This window comes from Malaclemys terrapin, chromosome 19 (assembly GCF_027887155.1).
Source record: "Malaclemys terrapin pileata isolate rMalTer1 chromosome 19, rMalTer1.hap1, whole genome shotgun sequence".
NCBI classification, from domain to species: Eukaryota; Metazoa; Chordata; order Testudines; family Emydidae; genus Malaclemys; species Malaclemys terrapin.
In genome coordinates, this window is record NC_071523.1 from 19,305,393 (window position 1) to 19,325,705 (window position 20,313).

A 20,313-nucleotide genomic window follows, 5' to 3' on the forward strand; every position below is an offset into this window, starting at 1 on the left:
GGGTGTCATAAGGAGGAGGGAGAAAACTTGTTCACCTTAGCCTCTAAGGATAGAACAAGAAGCAATGGGCTTAAACTGCAGCAAGGGAGGTCTAGGTTGGACATCAGGAAAAAGTTCCTAACTTTCAGGGTGGTTAAACTCTGGAATAAATTGCCTAGAGAGGTTGTGGAATCTCCATCTCTGGAGATATTTAAGAGTAGGTTAGATAAATGTCCATCAGGGATGGTCTAGACAGTATTTGGTCCTGCCATGCGGGCAGGGGACTGGACTCGATGACCTCTCGAGGTCCCTTCCAGTCCTAGAATCTATGAATCTTTCTAGCCTGTGATGTAGGTAAATTGAGGCCTATTCTGGGTGTCTTCCCATAGTAAAAATTGTTCTGACCTTCCTTGTTGTTGATGCCCCTCTGTGGCTGTCCACTTGTGACCTGATGGGACTTTATGTAAGTAAAGGGTTCTGCCATGAGAAACATAGATGCTTAAAGAAAACGCCCTTTCTCTCTGCACACACAACCTAATTAGCTAACCTTGCTACAGAGCTCGGTGTTGGTTTGCGTTTCATCCAGACACCAACTGGGATTTTCCTCTTGCATGTTTATAGTTTCCCAGTTGAAGACAAAGGGGGTGGAAAAGAGAGCTGCTCTGTCAGTAAGCCATCAGAGGCCGCTAACAGGCTGCCTGTTCACTTTTAGCCAATGCTGCTAATGGCCAAAAGTTGATACCACTTAAGAGCGCTTTCCTGACCTGTTGGGAAAGGAGTGGAGGGTGGAACCGACTTGCTTGTTCAACTAGCGCATCCCTGTCAGTGCAGGATTACTCCCTGTTGGACACTTAATCTACTCCAGGGTTGGCAGCTTGTGTGAATGTCTGAAGACTGAACTCCCCAGGGTGTCCCTCTCCAGATCCAGGCTGGGGACATTGAGGGGCCAGGGAAATAGCATGTGTATTGCCGAGGTTGCACAGACACTTGGCTTAGTCTGTGGATAAAGGGCAGACCCAGGGCTGTCAATACAGCATCTCCCGCTCCCTGTAAAATGGACCTAAAGAAATCAGACTCCAGCACTGGCTTGTTATTCCAGAGCTGTCAGGATGAGGTTCGATTCTGTCCACCCACGTCTTGTATTGACTCTGTCTTTCCTGCCACTCTTTCAGAGAACACTCGGGAGGAAGCGGATGCAGAGACATGGGGGCTCCTTTAAGGATGGTGAGTTGTTTTTTTCGCTCCCGCTGTTCCCAAACTCCTTGGTGTTGCTGGTGTCAACCTCCACCCTCATCCCAGCTCCTGCAGCTGGGTGTCAGGGAGGGTTAGTGAGTCTCTCCCAGCTGAGAGGTGCCCCCTATCCTCACAGCCATGGGCAGGTGCCCTCCTGGATCAGCCTGAGAGAACAGCCAGGGTCCTGGTCTGAGCATTCCCGGTGGGAATGAACCATGCAAACAAGCCCACCCAGCGGATGGGGCTCGCTGCTCCTGGGTTTGAAGCACGAAGGATTGACCCAATCCATGAACGTTCATGCTTGAGGGGTGGGGGGAATGTAACCACCAAGATGTGTGCACCAGCCCCGGTGTGACTGCATCACCTGACTGTTGTCATGCTTGTCCAACTCATCCCCTTCCTCTGCTCTTGCCTTTAACCATTGACCTAGACTGTAAGCTGGCCTGGGCAGGGAACCTGCCTTTATTTATTCAGTGGAGTGCTAGGAATCGCACTGGAAATAATTGAATTACTTGATGCAGAATCTCATCTGAAACTGCATTGAGCTTGTGTGAGCTCAAAGCAGCTGGTGTCCAGGGGTCCTGAGCCTTATTCTGAGAGAGGCATGCCCTGAGCCCACACCATGCAGCCAGGCACTCCTGAGCGCTATTGCCATGTTTGACATGAACCGCCTCTGGCCCAGGACAAGCTACCGGCCCTCTCTGCCTTGATTTCCCCACCTGTAAAATGGACTCCACAACATGGCCCTTTCTGCTGAGGGTGATGCGAGGATTAACTACCTCCGTGGCACTCTCTCTAGTATGTTTATGAAGAACTGAGAGCCCAGCTGCTGCTTGTGCTCCTGACCCTGTTTCCTGGGAGCAGGACCAGTCTCTTGCAGTGTGTCCCTGGCTGGATTTCCCTGCAGCTCCAGCTCTGCACAGAGCAGTTGCAGGGCCTGTAAATGCTCCTCTGTAAAAACTCTCCCCTTGTATGTTTTCGCTAAGTGCCTTGAGGCTCCCGATTTGCCAGAGAGGCCCCCTGACCTGGCCATGTTACGTTCAGCACTCGTGTGTCATCCCTCCTTTGCCCCTGTGCCGCATCCCAGCCTGGCCATGAATCCTGCCCCAGCTGAGGAGAGCCTGCTTCTGGGGGCCTTCCGGAGGCTGTCGAATGTGGGGTCCCTGTGGGCCTCACAGGAGGCCCTGGTCTCTCCCCTCCCCTCCCTTGTGGAAAGGGCTGTGTGGGAGGTGGGCTCTGGGTGGAAGGGGAACGATTTCTCAGAGTCCGTGTGTAATTTCCTGGCTTGCGTCCTCTCTCCAGATCCCCGGCTGTATCAGGAGATCCGTGAGAGAGGGCTGAACTCTATCAACCATGAGTCAGACGATGACTTGCTCGAGGAGGACTCCGTTCCGGAGGAGCATCCCGTTCCCAACACCATTGTGGTGAAAAGCTATCGCCCTGCCCAGGTGACCTGGAGCCAGCTACCCGAGGTAGGGAGCAGGAGCCCCGTCTCACGCTTTGTCCTGTCCTCGAATCCTCCCTCTGGCCTGCCAGAGAGAGCCCGCTGCTGCTGCTCCCACTCCCGCTAACTCCAGGCAAACTACCAGAAGGATCTCTATTCCTGGACTCTGGTTTTCCTTCTCTTTCAATCTCCCTCTGCGTGTGCCCCTGCTGCAGGCGGGGCTGGGACTGGGGCTGTGTGGAGCAGGGCTGTATAGATGGTGTGGGCTCGTACTAATGTGTAGTGAGGAGTGCGATCCGTTGTTGCAGAGGAGTAGATGTATCTGGGTTGAAGGTCGCTGTTTTCTCTCTTTGAGCCAACTTTGGTGCTCACTGCATGCGAGTCTCCCTAGGGGCTGGGGAGGTTTTATGAGCCTTTTTTAAATTTGGCTCAGAGCTGGGTTTGAGTCTGGAAATCTTGCTAAGCCAGGAAATGGATAGGGGGGTAGTGGCTGCTTTTTTTCCCAACCAAACTAAATGGGGTTTTAACACCACAAGACTGGGGGCTTAAGAGTCAGTGTTCGTGACTGTCACTGGCTTGCTCTGTCACCATGGAGAGTGCCCTAGTGCACCCAGCTGTAGGATGGGGCAGCCGCCTTAGGGTGCGGCTGGCAGGAGGAAAGATTAATGTTCATAAAATCTTCACAGAGACGGAGCTGATTGAGGGTCAAAGGGTTTAGTAAAGGAAAATCCCTTTCACTCTTTCCTTGCCAAAGCAGGTGAGATCCATATTTGCGTCTGATTGGCTATCAGCCCAGGTCCCTGAGCTGTCATTCCAGATAGACATCAGAATCCAATATGTGTGTGTCTGTCCGTCCGTCCCAAAAGCTCCCTAAACTCATTTATTTTTTATTTGTTTGGTAGAGGAGTCCCATCAGGAGAAAAACAAACGCCTTTTACACTTTCCAATAATAGTAAAGGCTGCCATAGGAGCGTATAAATCTTTATGAAAATCATGATTCATTGTTAGCCTGGACCAGAATATGACCTCCAAGGGTCATTGCCTCCAAGGCTGCAGGTCTGTTTTCATGGTTCAGTTATTCACCGCCTGTTCCCATCCCATTACAATTATTAAACTTCTTAAGAGGTGCCTCCAAGAAAGTCACTTGTAAGACCCAGTAATGAAGTTTAACACCAGACAGCTGTCCGGCAGGCCAGTTTAGCAACTGCTAGTACCTGCTTCAGTGTTTGCTTTGGCTGAGGGTGTTGTGGAGGTAGTGACCTGATAACTCTCAAACTACTCTACCCTAGCACCATGCAAGGTTGGGGTAGCTGTATCTCATGCTCCAGGTGCAATCAGATTATTTGCAAGAGTCAGGAAGAATGTCTCGTGATACAGTTTTTCACCATTGACCACAGGCATTGGGAATGATTTTAATCCTCCTTTGAAGCATCTGTTTGCTGCTGGAGGCAAAGTGCCAGGGTAGGTGTCTGACGTGCTATGTCGGCTCTTATGTCCTTAGAGCACAGAGTGCAGGAGGCTGGGGAGAGCTCCTGCCGGATGCCTTGGGCAATGGTGCATCCTCTGATACCTTTCCCAGGCTGCACGTGGGACGCGATATTTGGTGGTGGGAGCAGTACTGTCCTTCACACCCCGCGTGATCTTTCTCTGTCGTTCAGGTGCAGGAAGCAGGCATCCTCGACAGAATAACCCCAGAGGAACGCAAAAGGCAAGAGGTGAGAGAAACTGTTACGAATACACGAGGGCTCTGTCACAGTCAGCTGGGGTTAGGTTAACGGGAGCCTTGTCCTAGGGGAGACTTCTCGGGTGCACTAGTGAACCTACTGCTGGTGGTGAGCATTGCTACGTTTCAAAAATTTGTGACTGAGGTCGCCATGGAACGACACCGTGGCAGTGTAAGCGTCTCTAGCCTCTTCAGTCCAACGTGTGTGTAGTTGTTGCACAGAGCAGGCCGTCATGCTGCTTTGCTCGTTCACGTTGTCTATGGGAACGATTGCTGCTCAGATGTTCCACTCCTCATGGGTATATTGTTGTTTTTTTCCCCCTGTGCCCCCTTGATTAGGCGATCTTTGAGATCATCACCTCTGAATACTCCTACCTGCACAGCCTGGGTATCCTGGTGTGTCACTTCATGAAATCCGAAGAGCTGAAGGAGACAATGACCCAAACTGAGCACCATCACCTCTTCTCCAACATTGGCGAGATCCTGAGCATCAGCAAAAGGTAAATCTTGGACGGGAGTGCATGGGGAAAATCTACCCAGTAGTGGTGCCTATCGGGGTGCTGGGGAGGAGAAGGGGGGAGCATGCGCACGCACAGTTTTTGCAGTTGACCCCAATCACTTTTAAGCAGTGGTCCTGTGCTAAATCAGTACAGCTGCTGCTGGAGTGGTCTGGAGTGTTGCTCTGACTGTGTGGTCCCAACACCACTGAACCTTGGCCTGGCTGCCCTCTACAGCTGGAGGGTGGCTGGGCCGAATGGTGGTGCAACCTGGCTCACCTGTACCTGTCTGTTCCTATACAGTGGAGCACTAGGGAGTCTAAGAACTCAACTCCTGGCGGCAGCAGCTCATGCACCATATGGGTCAGAGAGAGGGGAGGCTCCCTGGCCACGGGAGACCTGGAGTCCCTGCTGGTGGGGAGTGCAGGGACCAGAATTTGCCCCATCCTCCAAGAAATAGCAGAATTGGCACCAGGACTTGTCACAGATGTTAAGACCAGAGGGGGCCATTATGTTCATCCCGTCTGACCTGCATAGCCCAGGCCAGAGACCCTCACCCTGTGATTCCTGCATCCAGCCCATAACTTCTGCTTAGCTGCCGCTTATGTTTTAGAAAAGCATTGAGTCTTGAGTTAAAGACCCCGAGTGATCGGGAATTGCCGCTGTCCCATGGTTGGCTGCCCTCCCTATTTAAATACGATTCATTTTGTTGAAGGAACAACTGGGGGGCGCTGCTGGGCAACCCATCGGGTTGCATGTAATATGTTAAAAGAACAGGAGTACTTGTGGCACCTTAGAGACTAACAAATTTATTTGAGCATAAGCTTTCGTGGACTACAGCCCACTTCTTCGGATGCATATAGAGTGGAATAAATATTGAGGAGATATATATACACATGTACAGAGAGCATAAACAGGTGAGAGTTGTCTTACCAACTCTGAGAGGCCAATTACTATTGGAGAGAACAGCCAGGGTCCTGGTCTGAGCATTCCCGGTGGGAATGAACCATGCAAACAAGCCCACCCAGCGGATGGGGCTCGCTGCTCCTGGGTTCAAAGCACGAAGGATTGACCCAATCCATGAAGGTTCACGCTTGAGGGGTGGGGGGAATGTAACCACCAAGATGTGTGCACCAGCCCCGGTGTGACTGCATCACCTGACTGTTGTCATGCTTGTCCAACTCATCCCCTTCCTCTGCTCTTGCCTTTAACCATTGACCTAGACTGTAAGCTGGCCTGGGCAGGGAACCTGCCTTTATTTATTCAGTGGAGTGCTAGGAATCGCACTGGAAATAATTGAATTACTTGATGCAGAATCTCGTCTGAGACTGCATTGAGCTTGTGTGAGCTTTTCTGAGAGGCATGCCCTGAGCCCACACCATGCAGCCAGGCACTCCTGAGCGCTATTGCCATGTTTGACATGAACCGCCACTGGCCCAGGACAAGCTACCGGCCCTCTCTGCCTTGATTTCCCCACCTGTAAAATGGACTCCACAACATGGCCCTTTCTGCTGAGGGTGATGCGAGGATTAACTCCCTCCGTGGCACTCTAGTATGTTTATGAAGAACTGAGAGCCCAGCTGCTGCTTGTGCTCCTGACCCTGTTTCCTGGGAGCAGGACCAGTCTCTTGCGGTGTGTCCTCTATTACTATTGGCCTCTCAGAGTTGGTAAGACAACTCCCACCTGTTCATGCTCTCTGTATATGTGTATATATATCTCCTCAATATATGTTCCACTCTATATGCATCCGAAGAAGTGGGTTTTAGCCCACGAAAGCTTATGCTCTAATAAATGTGTTAGTCTCTAAGGTGCCACAAGGACTCCTGTTCTTTTTGCAGATACAGACTAACACGGCTGCTACCCTGAAACCTGTCATATGTTGTTAGCAAACGTACCATTTACCCTCCTGCCTCCCCTTCCCCTCTGCTAAGCCCCTGTGCCATGGTGCTGACTGGCATACCTGGGCGCTAGCACCGTGGGCATGTTCATGTGGCTACTGTCTACAGTATTGTATTCTCTGTGCAGACAGGGAGGAGCGCACAGTCCCTTCCTCAAACTAGGCAGTCTAAGGCCTCTTGGTGCTGCTGCTCTGCAGGGCTGGGTTGTCTGGCGAAGTTCGCGTGCGTGGGTAAGAAAGTCCTGCTGATAAAGCCGCACTCAAAGCAGCGTAGACGCCACTGGGCTCCCTCGACTGGTTTCAAATTCTCATCCTTGTGCCCTAGAAGAGCCTTGTTGTATGGGGTGTCTTCTCCCTTCGTCGCTCTGGCCCAGCGACGCAGGCGCAGGGGAATCTCCTGGCAAAGCCCTGGTCGAGTTCAGACATGACATTAGCTGGTAGAGCAGAGGCTGCCTGGGAGCCTTCCCGACCAGCCACTGCTTGTTCTGCCTCAGCTTGTAAAGAGGCTGCTGAAAGCAAAACGGCTACATCTCTAACGCACCAATGCAGGCGTGGCCTCTGCTCTCGAGGAGGGGATGAACCTTGCTGGCCTTGCGCTGAACCGAAAGCTTGTTGGCTGTTGGTGAGCTGGGCTGTGTGGAAAAATGAACAAAGGAAAGCACAGGCCAAAGACTCGTCAAGGCCTGGGAGCTTGTGTTGGGGGCGTTCCAGGGGCTCGCGGCCTGTAGCAGATGGGTGCTCTGTGGATGTCTGACTTACTGCTTGCTTCGTGTGAGAGCAGGGCCGGACTGGCCTGCAGAGGGTGGAGAGAGTTTTGGCAGGGAGGGAGCAATAAAATTACTCTTAAAACAGCTGACATGAAGAATCTGTTGGGGGAAGGATAAGCCCAGGACTGAGAACCAGGTATTCCGGAGTACTAATCCCAACTTTGCCACTGGTTTGCTCACTTAACCCCTGTGTGCCTTGGGGTCCCCTTCAGTGAAAGGAGAGGTGGGGGGGTGTAGCATTGGGCTGATTCGTTTGGCCCTTGGGAGGGGAGAGGACGTGTATCATAAACAATATTGCTATGATTGATTAAAAAATTGTTGCTTCACCTTCCTGAGCAATAACCAGTTAAAACAAAGTAATAAAAGCTAAACAGAATTCTCCGGTGGGTAGATGGGCTAATCTATGCCGCCCTCCCAGAGGGCTTTCAGGGAGGTCCCTTCCCTTAATACATATGGTGTAGGAGGGATTTCTCGTCTCTCGTATACTGCACTATCTCGCCTGGCTCCTAGCTTGCAGTGCTGAGAGAATAGAGCCCTCATTCTCCTGGAGTAGTGAATCTGCCTCCAGCTGCACAGCAATTCTAGGCATTTGCAAAGCTCAGAGCAGACCGTACTGCTCCGAGCTGGGTCGCCCAGGGCAGAGGGAAATCCATCATTCTGTCAGTTAGAACCTAGCTTTTTTCCAAGAGCCCTCTGTGTGCGTATGGAAGCTTTTTGTTGGCGCTCTCTCCTCCCCCGAGGTCAGTGCTGACTGACTGACTAATGTGATGCATGGCCCAGGTGCTCTTGGCTTGGGGCTCTTTCTTTTCTGACCTGTTGCAAAGCTCCCCTCTCTGCTATGAGCCCTGGAGTGAGAGCTCATTATAAGGAGCTCCTGGGTCTCTGGAGATCTGAATTAACACATGCGTGCATGCACAGCAGGATAGACTGAGACCTGCCAGGGCCTTCCCGTCCTGGGTGGCCAAGTGTCAGACCCGAACCTGGTGATCATGTGAGCAAGAATGGCCCTCGTGAGGCATTGAATCCCAGTTATGTTCCATTAGCATCGGGGGTGATGGCTCATTCCTTTCTAAGTGTGTAACTCATCTGAGGCTCGAACCCAAACCCCAGGCCTGAACCTGGGGGAGCTTCAGATTCAATTCCAGACACTGGGGCTGCGAGCCTGTCTCTGTGTTGAACCGCAGGTATGTGTTCCTGTACTGTCTGTCTGTCTCTCTCTCTCTCTGAGCGTGTCTAGGGAATGTCTCTTGTGAGGTGAGGTCTGATATTTAGGACCATGAACTATTCCTGGGAGGAAAGTTCAGATGCTGAAGCTTAAGCCTCTCATCACCTCTCCCTGTTCACATGCTACTGGCTGTGATGTCTGATGGTGCCTGGCAGGCCACGTGGCTGTGCTGAGCTGGCTCTGTGCTTCGGGGCCTCTGAGATTTCCCTTCTCTCCTGGGCCAGGAGTTCTGGATTCCCACTTGGGGAAGCTTCCCTTCTCTGCGCCCTGTGGCAGGGTGAGGTGTGTGTAGGAGAGGCAGACTCCAGGGACAGTAGTTCAGCAGGGAAAAGGAGAATTGCGGCTTAGCATGCTGCACACTCCTCCCCAGCATTCTGCTGTTTCCTTTAAGCCTGTATAAAATCCTCTGTGATTGCACGCACATCCCCGTGTGACACGTGCTCGTTCTGCGCGGAGACTTTGTGGGCTTGACGCCCAGGAGCTGCGCCTCCCTGGGGCTGAAACATAGAACGGCGCTTTAGAGTTACACTGTCCTGCTGGCCTCACCACATGCATGGCTCCCTGCAGGCAGCTTCTAACAGCTCTGCTGGGAGTGGGTGGTTTTCGTTTTTTAAAGTCCCTTCTAAGGAAAGAGTCAATCTTGGTTCCCTAGTAGCTTTCCTCCCATGTCTTAAGCGGAGCTTTCAGGCTGTCATGGTAGTGGATCTGCCTTAAAATTTGACACAAATAGATGAAGAAATCAGTTCTGGTACTGTAGGCTGGCTGGGGCGTGATGCTTGAGACCAGGTGTGTGTCTGATGGCATGAGAGAAGAGTCATAGCCCTCTCTGGATGTTTATAGCTTGGTCTGCCCAAACTTGCCAGCCCCCCTCTCCCCAGGACACTTTGGCAGCTTGCTGAGAATCTAACGGCCTGGAGACTCTCCCAGCGACACCCACTACCACGAGTTGCCTGTTGGCTGAGTTTGCTAGTCAGCAGGTGGGAACATAGGTGTTTGGGGGGAGCAGACTTGGCTCTGCCTTGGTAGAATTTGGGCTTGTCTGCACAGGGTAACTGACCGGAATAGCTGTGATGGGATAAATGATTCCAGAATAGCAATGCTGGAATAGCTCCCTGTGTGGACCCTCTGTTCCAGAATAGAAGTCACTTTATTCCAGGGTAGTTACTCTGCTTTGGAAGCACACTAACTCTAGTTAAAAAAAAAAAAAAAGTGACTTCTGTTCTGGAGCAAAGCGTCCACACGGAGAGCTATTCTACAATAGCTATTTTGGGCAGGTTCTTCATGTAGACAAGCCCTTGCTAGTCTCTGCAGCCTCATGCAGGGTAGTCACAGCCATGTGGGTCCAGCTCCTCCTGTTCTACCAGGTGTTTGTGAATCACCCACTTAATCAGAAGTGGCCTTGGCTTTTGGACCAGATACTGTAGCCTAGTTAGTTTTTTCTTCCTGAGCTGAGCTTTGAGGAGGAGGTGCACTAGGGGAAGAGCTGATAACACTGATAGGAAAAGTCTCTAGACCACAAGACATTGAATAAGGGAGTGAGGTCCATTTACTGGAAAGCCATTGGTCTGGGGAGAGGAGAGATGAATCCAGGGATGAGTAAGAAGTCCTATGAGACTATGACACTATTAAGGGCCCAAAAGCAAGCTATTCCGCTGGTTAGGAAAGATAGAAAATGTGGCAAAAGACCACCTTAGCTTAACCACGAGATCTTGCACGATCTAAAAAATAAAAAGGAGTCATATAAAAAATGGAAACTAGGACAGATTACAAAGGATGAATATAGGCAAACAACACAGGAATGCAGGGGCAAGATTAGAAAGGCAAAGGCACAAAATGAGCTCAAACTAGCTACGGGAATAAAAGGAAACAAGAAGACTTTTTATCAATACATTAGAAGCAAGAGGAAGACCAAAGACAGGGTAGGCCCACTGCTTAGTGAAGAGGGAGAAACAGTAACAGGAAACTTGGAAATGGCAGAGATGCTTAATGACTTCTTTGTTTCGGTCTTCACCGAGAAGTCTGAAGGAATGCCTAACATAGTGAATGCTAATGGGAAGGGGGTAGGTTTAGCGGATAAAATAAAAAAAGAACAAGTTAAACATCACTTAGAAAAGTTAGATGCCTGCAAGTCACCCGGGCCTGATGAAATGCATCCTAGAATACTCAAGGAGCTAATAGAGGAGGTATCTGAGCCTCTAGCTATTATCTTTGGAAAGTCATGGGAGACGGGAGAGATTCCAGAAGACTGGAAAAGGGCAAATATAGTGCCCATCTATAAAAAGGGAAATAAAAACAACCCAGGTAACTACAGACCAGTTAGTTTAACTTCTGTGCCAGGGAAGATAATGGAGCAAGTAATTAAGGAAATCGTCTGCCAACACTTGGAAGGTGGTAAGGTGATAGGGAATAGCCAGCATGGATTTGTGAAGAACAAATCATGTCAAACCAATCTGATAGCTTTCTTTGATAGGATAACGAGCCTTGTGGATAAGGGTGAAGCGGTGGATGTGGTATACCTAGACTTTAGTAAGGCATTTGATACGGTCTCGCATGATATTCTTATCGATAAACTAGGCAAATACAAATTAGATGGGGCTACTATAAGGTGGGTGCATAACTGGCTGGATAATCGTACTCAGAGAGTTGTTATTAATGGTTCCCAATCCTGCTGGAAAGGCGTAACGAGTGGGGTACCGCAGGGGTCTGTTTTGGGACTGGCTCTGTTCAATATCTTCATCAACGACTTAGATATTGGCATAGAAAGTACGCTTATTAAGTTTGCGGATGATACCAAACTGGGAGGGATTGCAACTACTTTGGAGGACAGGGTCATAATTCAAAATGATCTGGACAAATTGGAGAAATGGTCTGAGTTAAACAGGATGAAGTTTAACAAAGACAAATGCAAAGTGCTCCACTTAGGAAGGAAAAATCAATTTCACACATACAGAATGGGAAAAGACTGTCTAGGAAGGAGTACGGCAGAAAGGGATCTAGGGGTTATAGTGGACCACAAGCTAAATATGAGTCAACAGTGTGATGCTGTTGCAAAAAAAGCAAACATGATTCTGGGATGCATTAACAGGTGTGTTGTGAGCAAGACACGAGAAGTCATTCTTCCGCTCTACTCTGCTCTGGTTAGGCCTCAGCTGGAGTATTGTGTCCAGTTCTGGGCGCCGCATTTTAAAAAAGATGTGGAGAAACTGGAAAGGGTCCAAAGAAGAGCAACAAGAATGATTAAAGGTCTTGAGAACATGACCTATGAAGGAAGGCTGAAAGAATTGGGTTTGTTTAGTTTGGAAAAGAGAAGACTGAGAGGGGACATGATAGCAGTTTTCAGGTATATAAAAGGGTGTCATGAGGAGGAGGGAGAGAACTTGTTCACCTTAGCCTCTAAGGATAGAACCAGAAACAATGGGTTTAAACTGCAGCAAGGGAGGTCTAGATTGGACATTAGGAAAAAGTTCCTAACTGTCAGGGTGGTTAAACACTGGAACAAATTGCCTAGGGAGGTTGTGGAATCTCCGTCTCTGGAGATATTTAAGAGTAGGTTAGATAAATGTCTATTAGGGATGGTCTAGGCAGTATTTGGGCAGTATTTGGGCAGGGGACTGGACTCGATGACCTCTCGAGGTCCCTTCCAGTCCTAGAATCTATGAATCTATGAGACAAAAGAAGTGGCAAGCCAGCAGAAGGGCACTAGGGATCTTGGCTCATTCTGTCTCTCTTGGTTGGGGAGGGATAGCTCAGTGGTTTGAGCATTGGCCTGCTAAACTCAGGGTTGTGAGTTCAATCCTTGAGGGGGCCATTTAGGGACCTGGGGCAAAAATCTGTCTGGGGATTGGTACTGCTTTGAGCAGGGGGTGGACTAGATGACCTCCTGAGGTCCCTTCCGACCCTGATATTCTATAAGAGTATCCCTGTACACAAACACACTTAGTCTGCTTCCTGTGACCCCACCGATCACCTGTTTGTGTGTTTGTTCTTGTCAGTTTTTTTGAGGACTTGGAGAAGCGGCACCAGGAAAATATACTGATCCCCGACATCAGCGACATTCTGGAGAATCACGTGTCGAACCGCTTCAACCCTTACGTTGTCTACTGCTCCAACGAAGTCTACCAGCAAAGGACGCTACAGAAGCTGCTGTGAGTGTTGCGGCAAGGCAGGGCTTTGGGGTCTGTAACTAGCCAGTAGTAATCCATCCAGGCAGCCCCGGCTGAGCTACGGATGGCGACTTACCGGGGTTTTTGCACACCCGCCTGTGAGTCTCACAAGCTAATTCTCCTGTAGCTCAGATGTCTCCTTTGTCAAGGGAGCCATCTCTCTCCCCAGCCTGCAGTGTGCTCGCTGTTCAATGCTAGCTGTGGGGACGATGCTCTGCTAGTTGGGACAGCGACTGTGGGACCTACCTTCGGTTAGCAATAGCATGATTGTTTTGTGTGGGCAGAGGTGGTGTAACGAGGGGGGAAGAGAGGGAGTCTGAGAATGTCCTCGCCGCTCACAAATTATCGACATCCTGAGGGAAGTGTTCTCGGGGTGGATCTGGAGACTCGCGGATGTGGAGAGGCTCTGACCAAAGCCTGGAAGCGAGGACCTCTCGCTGGGCGGTCTGTGTTTTCCAAACAGTCATGCTTTCTCCGGCTCGTGCCAAGGTCACGTCATCCGTTGTGATGTCAGTACTGATGTAATCACCTGTGGGGAGGACTGGGTGTCTCCGGTGCCTTGCCTTAAGCTCCGAGGGGATTAATCCAGGCATTCTCTGAACCAAGCTTGTGTCCCAGTTGCTAATGTTTCCCTGGGTGCTGTAACCAACTGTTAGAAACCCTGGAGAGCCCACATCACGCCTGGGCCGGTAGCTTCTCTAGCGCATGAAGGGTCTGGAATGCCCAAGCCTAATGGAGGATCCTTTGTCCCATTTTAGAAACACGAATGCTATGTTTAAAGAGGCCTTGAAACACATTGAGAGGAAGCCAGAGTGTGGTGGCCTGCCCATGTGCTCCTTCCTCATCCTCCCCATGCAAAGAGTAACACGCCTCCCCCTGCTTATGGACGTAAGTAAGAGCCAGCAAGTGGAATTCCCTGGCACCTTTCAAAGGGGCCGAGTGCATTGAACCCAGCACGCCCTGCCCTGAATGTAGCCCTGCAGAGAACTTGAGACCCGCCTCCTGGCGGTCTTTGGCTGGCGTTACATCTGTGCAAGGGAGGTTCGGTTCGGAAACTGACCTGAATCTTTCTCCAGAGCTTGAACTCCAGCCCAGAATGCTGATTGGTCCTATTTCCTACTTCCTTCAATGCACTGTCTGCTGTGGAAGGACCCTGTGTGGCTTTTGATGTCTCTCATCCCTGCAGCTCTGTCCTGGTGCCTGCATTACTTTTTTCACAGTCTAATGCTGCTGCCCTGCCCCCGAGGGAGGAGGTGCAAAGGCCTTGGGCAGGAAATGGTCTGCAAAACTGAGACTGTTTAATGCCCCCAAAAGCACAGGGGCATCTAGGCCATGCAGTGGGGAAAGGCAGGAGCTCCCCGGGTTGGGCTAGCAGTGAAGTTCTGGAGAGAGCAGTCTTTGGAAGATTGACCCCATCTGTGCAATCCCGGAATCCAGCAACCCTCAAACGGGGTGGGTGGGGGAGGTGGGGAAGAGCCAGTTTTACTTTGCTCAAAACAGTTGGTTTCTGCAAAGGGACGAGAACCTGTTAATATCCTTGTTTTCTTTATGGCCCCCATGTAGCAGCTACAAGAAACACCAATAGAGGCCAAGTGGAGAAGATGCCTCCAAGTAGCACAATGGTTGCTTCTCCTGGCTTTGTTTATAATTCCCTCAGTGTTGCATGCATCCTGCCCTCCCTCACTTACATGCGCTAGTTATGAGCTCCCAGCTGGGAGAGGACCCGGGGTGTACTGCATCCTAGAACCTGCGTGGGGGAGAGAGCAAAGCAGTTTAAATTGACCTTTGTTTTGGAAGGCTCCTCTAATGTTCTCTTCGACTTCTAGACGGTTTGTCAGAAAACCAACGTGTACAGCACAGCCTATGAAGCTGCCACCCAAGCCCTGAAAGCCATCAGCAAGGTGAGGCATCCCCTGCTTTGGAAGGAAGAAGCTGTATGTATTGTCCAATAGTAAACTGCAGGTGCTTTGTCTCGCTGCAAGATGACCCGTGGCGCCTACGTGATACACAGGAGACCTGATTCCTGGGGCTGCGAGGGCTTCACAAGTCAGCCACGAGTCTTTACCCTTTTGTTGTTCTACACATCAGGAGGCATCTGATCCCCTCTGGCAGTACTTCAACACTATAAATCAAAGAATTAGCCACCTCCCTCCCCCTCCCCCCCTGCCCCAACACAGAATTGTGATCATTCCTGGCATTAGTATTACAGTAGCCTCTTCTGCCCACTGTATTCTGGCCTCTCTGAGCCAGTGATTGGGATGGGGGGGACGCACGTGCATGATTTAAACGCACTGAAGGGTAGCTGCCAGTGGAAGAGATGCCCCTAGCACTATAGTCTGAAGTTACATACTATCGAGAGGGCATGCTCTCTGCTGTAATTAACAACTCGTATCACATTCCCTATGGTCTATAAAGCAGTCGCCCTCCGAGAGCTACTGAAGCGGGACCTTCCACACACTGTATCCCGGGATGGCTTTGAAGGGAGATGGACACAGCGCTGAAGTGCTCTGAGACAAGAAGGGGGCACAGCAGACTGCCTTGCTCCTGAACAGCTGATGGTCTCGGATTAAGAAGGATCTGGTGGCTGTGGAGGGACTTACAAGGATGCTCTAAGATATCCTGAAGTCCGATGGCAGTGGGGCCGAGGAGAGGAGGGAATAGTGAGTGGAGAGGGAAAGCGCATGCAGTGGAGAGTTTGACTCCATTGAAAGCCTCCTAGTGTTGCTGAATCATATGGGCTGTAGGCTTGGGAGCAGAGGAGTGATCAGTCAAGCACCTGTAGCTGCTAGCTGTCCAGGACAAAGATGAGAGGCCAGCTGATTATCGGGGATCCTAGTTTGCCGTGATATGACCAAAATTCTCCAATTAAAATAAAAATCTGTTTTCCTGCAGTTAAAATGAAACCCTGAACTTTAGTTTCCCTAGCCACAATATCTATAGGTATTAGTGGAGCACAATGTTTTATTTGATATATTTACAATTTTTAAGCAAATTCTAAGCCTACCAGTGCCATTAGTCATTATACTAAAACGAATAGAATGATCCAGTCGCAGTGCAGCGTTTCTTTACAGTTGTCGATGGCCCTGCTGTTTCAGCCTCTGGTTTTTGTTTTTCATTCAGTTTACGTTTAGCACTTTCCATGTGTTCTCCAATTGTCTGCCTTTGAATGTAATCTACGGCCTGGCTGCATGCAGTACAGAACGGCACATTACCATCAACGTGAAATTTGTCCTTACCAAACTCAGTGACACAGTCGTCAGGGGTGATTTTTAAAGTTTTGGGCATCTTTTCATAACTTTAAATACTCACGTCTGGAGGCTGAAATGAAATTGGAGGTGCATTAAAACACGAACCCCTATTCACCATTGAGGAACCTCTATAGGTCGGAAGCAGTTTATTGGAGTATGTGTAGCTATGTAAATTTAAAGCGCATTCGGAAATCAATCACAAGAGGGGGAGGTTACGTGCATTGAATAAGTGACACTGATTCTCTCAGTACACTTTAGTTAATATGTTTTTATTTTTTCACAAAATGCAAAAACTAAAAATTCTTTTTAAAATCGTAAAATCCACGTTTTTCCATGGCAAATGGATTTCTAGGATCCCTGTTGATCAGGCATGTTTGCACCGTGAAGAGAGGGGCAGGAAGGGTGGCCAATGCCTGTTGTCACCCTTAAATTAGTTGAGTCCTAGGCAGTGTTGCCAGTACCTGCATGTTGAGGGCAGGGGGAGGGAATTGTCTTTATTTTGCTTTCCAGACAAAGAGGAAGAAAAGGCTGGAAAATCTTGGCGAGAGTAGGCAAAAATGGCCCAGCACTGCAAGCCTGTCATGGCTCCAGTGGAAAAGAAGGTGCCTTAAAAAGGGGCAAATGAATTCCTCTTCCAAACTTTTAAATCTCTGGTGCCTATCTCCAACCCTCCCTCCTCACTTCATGCTTCAGTTTAGTGGCACTGAAGAACTCCAGGATGTCCACAAAGTCCGAGGCTTCCCAGGAACAGTTGCATCCACTGTGTAGAAAGAATTATCCTGATGCTCAGCTCATGTTCTCTGTCTTTCTGCTTCTAGCTGGTTAAGAAATGCAATGAGGGAGCCCACACGATGGAGAGGACCGAGCAGATGTACACGCTTCAGAAACAGCTGGAGTTTGGAAAGATCAAGGTGAGGAGTCCTCTGACTTGGAAATGTGCCCTGGACTTCTCTTCTTATGCTTTGCAGTGATGGCAGCTGTTTCAATACTTGCCAGATTGGCAAAGTTATTTAGGCACCTAGCGAGATTTACTAAAATACCTGAGTGAGTTGGGCACCTAACTCCTATTGAAAATTGGTCTGTCTCTTAAGAGTTAAATTGTTGCTGTCGTTTAAAACAAGAACTTTGGTTGATTAGAGTGAACCGTCTCCCTCAAAAGCTGTTTATCCAGCTGTCTTTTGTACCACCGTTTAAAATGGAAGATGCAAAGTGTTAACGCCCAATATTGGATTTCTGTGCTTTTTGCCAAGAGCACTGTCAACCTGGTGGCACTCCGTACACACTGCCAGTCAGGAGATCAGAACAGAAGAGTGGGACTAATTCCTTTAAGAACTGCTGTGCATTTAAAAGCATTTCTTTTGAGGCCAATCTTCCTGGTGGGAGGAGAAGAGAAAGGAAGAGTTACTGTTGTCACTCTACATGGTCTCTTGTTCTACCAGGAAACTCCTTCAATACTAGCTAACTAGGGGCCAGATTTTCAGAATTGCTCAGTGCCCAAGTTAAGTCCAGTTTTTCCAAAGAGCCCAGCTCTCTGCACCTCCCCTAAATCGTGGCGCTCAACATCTGGCCTTAGAATGGCTGTGTAGTTCTCCATTGACAATGCGATAGAGGACCTTTGGTGATCACGTCACTTTTCTTTTACTGTTGCTATTAGTTCCCAAAATCAACTAAATTTCTTGTTCTGTTGCAGCCTTTCCCACTGATTTCAGCTTCCCGCTGGCTGCTGAAAAGAGGGGAGCTCTCCCTGTCCCATTCAGAAGACGCTAGTATCTTCCGCAAAGGCTTTGGCCGGACTAACTGCTACCTTTTTCTGTTTAATGACGTCCTGATCGTAACCAAGAAGAAAAGGTAAGGGAGGATATTTATGGTCTGTTTCTTGTTGAATTCATAGGAAGAGACTTTTTCAGATGGTTTGACATTGACCTTTGCAATTGCCTCACCTGCAGCAGTCAGTAGCACTGAGGGTGCATTACCTAGAGGTAAGTTACTGTCTAATGAATGGCTCTGTGTATTTACAAAGCTAGAACCCTAGTGGACTAGGTGGTTCAGAAGAATGGCAGCGAGATGTGGAGCATTCACACCTGTCAGCAGTTTGAATCCATTCCATAGTGAGTGCAGTTGGCCGTCTGACTGTGATTTGATGCCTGTGTAGTTAAGCAAGTTGGTGCCCTTGCTCCAGCTCCTACACAACGGGTGTCCTTATTTCAAAAAACTGAAACAAAACAAACCCCTCCCAGTTGGCACTTCCTATGTGCTGTTGTTGTTAAGCCAGGGACTGAACAGGTCACTTCCCCCTCATGCTGAGATGTTTCCTCCAGGGTCGGGGCCCATTGCGAATAGAGCTGGGCAGATTTTTTTAGGCAAGTCTAAATGTTTCATTTCAGCCAGCTCGAAATACTTTAATGTTTCACTTCAAAACAGCATTGTGTTTTGAAATTCAGCTAATTTAAAAAACACAAGTGGAAAAGCATCTGAAGATGACCCAAAACAAAAAACTGGGGAGGGGGAAAAATCATTTCAGATTAAACAAAATGTTTAGTTTGACCTGAGACAAAGCAAATAAACAAAAAAAAATCATTTCGGGTCTAATGCAACTGAATATTTTTTTTCTGGATTTTTCAGTTCAGCCCCTGAACCAAAAAAAAGTGATTCTCTCAGTAGGTTACTGGTTGGGGGTGAGGTGGGTAGAAACTTGTTCCTGTCCAGCTGGGTAAGAAGTGGCTCTACCCTCCAATGCTGTCATTTGAGCCCCTCTGATCAGTGTTAGAGGCAAAAAAGGGCAAGAAATGCACACAGTACAGAAAAGAAGTCATCTCTGTCCTTTTTTAGTGAGTTAACCAAAGAGGAGGAGGAGGCGGCACCATAGCCTTTGTCCAAGACACTCCTTAGCCTGCAGCTATGAAGCTCTCCTGTTAACAGAATGTTTAAAACTTTTGATCTTTGACCAAATCCTTTGCTTACAAGTCATCAAAGAGGAGCAATTTAGGTACACAAATTAACCCCATTGTGATGGACCTTTTGCTGGAACCTATTGCCTCCAGCTATTCGGGAGCACTAACAATGGGCAGTGAAACCAGCCTGATGGAGCTGGCATCCACTGCTTTTTCTCAGGGGCCAGGTTGAGGAGGGGCTGTGTTGATCTTACTTAAAAAAAACCCTTCTCCCCCAAGATTTGAGCAGTGCATACAATGTCAAGAGTGAGAAAGGAGGAGGAAGACAATAGCCAGCCTTCGGAATTTAAAGTAGAAACCACCAAATCACAGCCCGGCAAAGCTAGTATGAAAACTTACCCGCCTGGGCACACCATTGACTTGGTCTCATGTGATATTTATAATACCGCAGTACCTAGAAGCCCTGGTCATGGATCAGGACCCCATTCTGCTAGGCACTTTACAGGCACAAGAACAAGATAGTCCTTTCCCCAAAGACGTTACAGTCTAAAATAAGATGGGGGGGGAGGAATTGAATATTTGGTTTGCCTGACCAAAAAATGGCACTTCCAAGAGAGCCCTCTGCAAGGCTGTATGTTTATCTAGCTATCTATGTCACTTCACAAAGCTCAATTCACCAAACGTAAGCACCTTTCCTCTGGTTGGTTCAGGTGCCATTTGTGCCAGGCTGGCACCACATAAAGAGGAATACCAGCCCTGCAACGTTGCTTCTTAAACAGTTTTCTATGATTTGACTCCTTGGTTTCCTCTCACTCCCCCAATTGGCACAGAGATCTGATTAAATTCTCTGCATCATAGAATATCAGGGTTGGAAGGGACCTCAGGAGGTCATCTAGTCCAACCCCCTGCTCAAAGCAGGACTAATCCCCAGACAGATTTTTGCCCCAGATCCCTAAATGGCCCCCTCAAGGATTGAACTCACAACCCTGGGTTTAGCAGGACAATGCTCAACCCACTGAGCTATCCCTGGATGTTTCTGTCTCTCCTGTTTGCTGGCCTTTAAAGTGTTTTGGGGTCCCTTTTGGGAATTGTCTGTTTCCATTTGGAATCCTGTTGCTGCTGTCTGCTGTGGAAAGGTGAGGATTGGGTTTATATGGAAATAACACACCACAGTCTGTCGCTAGAGGAGTTAAAGTGAACTGCTGCTCCCAAGTAATTACTAACGTGCACATGCTGAGGAGATGA

The 20,313-nt window shown here is 49.0% G+C and overlaps 1 protein-coding gene across 1 annotated transcript in view; it reads left to right on the forward strand.

The window, feature by feature from the left end:
• Positions 1-20,313, forward strand: part of ARHGEF16 (Rho guanine nucleotide exchange factor 16) — a 44,228-nt gene that overhangs the window by 15,883 nt on the left and 8,032 nt on the right. Inside the window, exons 3-11 of the mRNA XM_054008954.1 lie at positions 1,152-1,203; positions 2,515-2,684; positions 4,315-4,371; positions 4,719-4,879; positions 12,759-12,911; positions 13,688-13,817; positions 14,756-14,830; positions 16,996-17,088; positions 17,868-18,025. Of these exons, the coding sequence (XP_053864929.1) occupies positions 1,152-1,203; positions 2,515-2,684; positions 4,315-4,371; positions 4,719-4,879; positions 12,759-12,911; positions 13,688-13,817; positions 14,756-14,830; positions 16,996-17,088; positions 17,868-18,025 (1,049 nt within the window). The remainder of the gene's footprint in view (positions 1-1,151; positions 1,204-2,514; positions 2,685-4,314; positions 4,372-4,718; positions 4,880-12,758; positions 12,912-13,687; positions 13,818-14,755; positions 14,831-16,995; positions 17,089-17,867; positions 18,026-20,313) is intronic.